This window comes from Chenopodium album, chromosome 4, assembly GCF_948465745.1.
Source record: "Chenopodium album chromosome 4, dcCheAlbu1.1, whole genome shotgun sequence".
NCBI lineage: Eukaryota > Viridiplantae > Streptophyta > Magnoliopsida > Caryophyllales > Amaranthaceae > Chenopodium > Chenopodium album.
The window spans coordinates 48,558,145-48,562,447 of NC_137837.1; the positions used below are offsets into that span (position 1 = coordinate 48,558,145).

The 4,303-nt window shown below is 37.6% G+C and overlaps 1 protein-coding gene across 1 annotated transcript; it reads right to left on the minus strand.

Moving 5' to 3' along the window:
- Window positions 1-279: 279 nt before the first annotated feature.
- Window positions 280-2,038, minus strand: LOC145627900 (uncharacterized). The gene is made up of 4 exons (XM_081680242.1): window positions 1,869-2,038; window positions 1,223-1,396; window positions 925-1,102; window positions 280-696 (listed from the first exon to the last, which is right to left on the minus strand). The coding sequence occupies exons 1-4, from the start codon at window positions 2,036-2,038 to the stop codon at window positions 280-282; spliced, it is 939 nt and encodes a 312-aa protein (XP_081536368.1).
- Between the last annotated feature and the right edge of the window lie 2,265 nt (window positions 2,039-4,303).

Genomic DNA, 4,303 nt, shown 5'->3' on the forward strand with positions numbered 1-4,303 from the left:
TAGCCACCTTCTATGAAGGGTGCAAGAAAAAGAAGACAGGCAACAAAGCAAAAACCAGCCTCTCCTAGACTCAGCTGCAAGACAAACCAAACAGCAGGACTAAACAAAAAGGCAGCACAGACCAAGAAAAACCAAGAAACAAAGCAATTAAGACATAAGTAATTGTCTATCAGAGACAGACCATCTACAAGCTACAGAAAAAATAATTTCTCTAAAAACATCAGTAGTAGTCTTGCAGCTTCCTGCAAAAACCACAGCATTTCTTTGCAACCAAATTTGTTATATAGCTTCAGCAAAGCACATTCCCAGCAATCTATTCTTAGGTCTAGACTTCCTGCAGATCTTTAAAATCCATTCCAATTCAGCATCAAAATGTTGTACAACTCTAACATAGCGAAAGACTTCAAGGACTTGTTTCAAGATACTGCAACTGAAAGAACATTCAAAGAAAAGATGTTGCACGGATTCCAAACTCCGATTACACAAAAAGCAGACAGGATCACATTTAATGTTCCAGCTCTGCAATCTATCTTTGGTAACTAGCCTGTTCTTGACAGCAAGCCAGATAATAAACATACTTCTTGAAGAAGCCATGTTATTACAAATAATCCTTCTCCAACTCACCTTAGGGACCTGATTAGTAATGCACTGTAAAATCTTCTTAATCTTAACCTTGCCACCTTGCATAACAGGATCCTAACTGCCAATATTATCAATAATATTCCTGCATTTCAGAATTCTTTTGAGAACCCAAGAACATTTCCTTGGAGCAGGCAAACTCCACCAGGCCTTCTCTTTGAAGTAATAAATGTGGACCCATTTGACCCACAGGCTATCAGCTTTATAAGCCAAATCCTAGAGAAGCTTAGTAATAGCAGAAAGGTTCCACTTAGGGAGAGAAATGACATTCCACCCCCCACTAACCTTAGAGAGACAGACTTGGGACCAAGAGACTAAGGATTTCTTTGAGGGATTGGCTTTCCCAGTCCAAAGAAAAACCCTAAATCTTGACTCAATTTCCTTTAGAATCTTCTTGGGAAGGACAAAAATTTGCTCCCAATAGGTTTGAACACTAAAAAGAACACTTTTGATCAGTTGCAACCTACCAGCATAAGAAAGAAACCTTGTAGCCCACCCATGGATTCTAGCAGTCACTTTATCAATCAAAGGTTTACACTAAGCAATAGTGAGTTTCTTTGAAGAGAGAGGCACTCCCAGGTACCTAAAAGGTATAACCCCAAGAGCAACACCCACCAGAGATCTGAGATTAGCTTGATCATCCTCAGCTAACCCACCAAAATATATCTCACTTTTATCCAGATTTGCAGAAAGCCCTGAAGCTTCAGAAAACTTGGTGAAAGCCTGAAAGAGAAGAGAGACAGAACCAGTATCTGCTCTGCAGAACATAAGCAGATCATCAGCAAACATGAGATGAGTCAGATTGATACAGGAACTGTACAGCAGCATCCCAAATTAGTTCATTTTGGTTTGGTGCTGTGTTGTTTTTTGTTTTTTGCTTGTTTTTTTGTTAGTCCTTTTCAGTTGTGGTCTATGTCCTTCCTAGAAGGCAGCAGACTGCTTCTGGATAGGTTTGCTTTTTTCTCCTTCGGGTGAACCCTTCCTAGAAGGTGGCAACTGAGGAGTTTAAAGCTTGAGGTGGGGGGTGGCCTTTGTTTTAGGTCTTGTGTAGTTTTGGAGTGGCCTGTTGTCAGGCTTGTATTCTTTGTACATTTGTACAGTTTTTTGATAGTAATATACTTTCTTACTTACCAAAAAAAAAGAGATGAGTCAGATTCATTCTTTCACACCTAGGGTGATAATTAAAGTCAGGGTCCTAATTCAGCTCAAAAAGACATCTTGACAAATACTCCATCCCAATTGCAAAAAGGAAGGGGGACATAGGATCACCTTGTCTAAGCCCCTTCTTAGCTGGAAAAGGTTTGGCAGGGACACCATTGATCAAGATTGAAAAAGTAACAGTAGAAAGACAGCTCTTAACCCAACTGGTAAACTGAGCAGGAAAACTGAGCTCAGCCATAATAGTCTCAAGAAAGCTTCATTCAACTGAATCATAAGCTTTTTTAAGGTAAACCTTGAGCATACACCTTGGGGTGATGTATTTATGAGTGTAACCCTTTATTAACTCAGTTGCAAGCAAAATGTTGTCTCCTATATGCTTACCAGGAATAAACCTAGCTTGAGCATTATCAATAAGTTCATGCAAAATAGCAGCCAATCTTGCAGTAAAAATCTTAGAGATCAGCTTTACAGTACAGTACAGCAAGCAATTGGCCTATAGTCCTTAGCATAAGAAGGGCTTTGCACCTTAAGAACTAAGGTAACTGTAGTGCAGTTCCAATGCCTCATCATGTTACCAGTGTTAAAGAAATGCATAACACTAGCATAAACATCAGCTTTCACAATATTCCAAGCCTTTTTAAAGAAAAAGGAATTAAAACCATCTATCTCGGGAGCCTTAGTATTGTTAATACCCTTAAGAGCCAAATCAATCTCAGCAATAGTGATAGAGGAAATAAGGGAATCTCGAGCAGACTTAGATAGCTGTCTACCTTTCCTCATTATACTCAAATCAACCCCAGGAAGAGCATGAGCTCTAGAACAAAGTAGTTTCTTATAGAAACCTGTAACCTCTTCTTCAATAGCATCAGGGGTTTTCAGCAGAACACCTTGCTCAGTATAGACAGAATCAATCCTATTTCTGCTTTGTCTTTGCTTCATGACTGAGAAAAAATAATGATTATTACCATCCCCAAGCTGCATCCAGTCAATCCTAGATTTCTGCCTATAAACACTTTCCTGAATGCCAAACCAATGTTTCACATTTGCAATAGCTGCCATCTCTAGAGCATACAGATCAGTATTAGTAACATCATTAGAGATTTGTTGGTGAATATCAGTAAGATGGTTTTGGGCAGAATCAAGCTTTGCACTGATATCACCAAACTTCTGAGTATTCAAAGCTTTCAAAGAAACCTTAACATGCTTAAGCTTACACCAAATGTCATCCATAGGTGTACGGAATAATTTCAAGCCTTTAAATCCCACTAGCTTGAACCCCACTGTGATCATACACTAAAGTACGGTGGCATCCAAAAGGGAAGAAGATAGAGCAAAAGAGTCGCCAACAAGTTTTTTTAGGAACATGTAAACCGTCCACGAGGTGAAGGTTACACCCCTTAACGATCCAAGAGATCGTCAACTCCATAAAGTCTAGAACCAAATAAGGGTTCGGGGATGAAGGTACAAATCCAACCTAAAAGAGATTGAACCTGCCCTAATAATAGGCCTCTACTTGAAATTATGATCAAAATTAACCCTAAACAAAATTATTAAATATCTTATTAAGCGTGATTACAAGCACAAATTCCCTTTAAACATGCATAAAGGTGTGATCAAGCAATAAAATAAATAATCAAGCAACATAATAATCATGACAATAAAATTATAATCATAACAATAATAATCATAAATATAATCATAATCAAAACAATTATAAAAATAATCATGAATCATGTTAAAGCATAATAATAGCAAGATCCTAGGCATGATACTAACAAGATTAATAACAAACCCTATCATGTCACTAAGCAATAAAAATCAAATCTTTAACCCTAACATGATACTAACAATCATAAATATTAGGAAGAACATAGGAAGGATCGTAACAATCATATTTAATATTAAAGTTACCCTAGACATGATACTAGGAATATCATAATAACAATCTAAACATGATTTCTACTTAATAATATCAATTAATCAATTAAAGTACTTACTTTGATGCCTCATACCTCTTTCTAATAACAAAATACACACGTTAGTAACTTCAAGGAAAATAATAATCAAAACAATCAAATTAAATAATTGAAAGAGAGATTTGGGACCAAACCCTCAGAAATTAAACCTTTCACGTCTAGAGCGAAGGCAACTTCGAATATGGCTAGGTGTTTCTAGATCTTGTGAATGCGGAATTTTGTATGAAAAAGCAAGGTTTTGAAAAGAATTGAATGAATGCTAATTAAAACTGATTGTAGGTGAATGATGAATGTAGATGATGAATGAAGACAATTGGTGAATGATTAGTGAGAATCGGTGAATGAAAACGGAGTTTTTAATACGATATTTATAGAGAAAATCAGCCATAAAGATAAATTAAACAAAACAGAGTCTGACGCTCAGAAAACAGAGCTAGCGCCAACCCTGGCTAGCTGGCGCCAGGCACCAACACTAGCGTCAGGCGCCAGGCCTGGTTCCACGCGCCAAGGCCTGGGGTTAGGCGCCA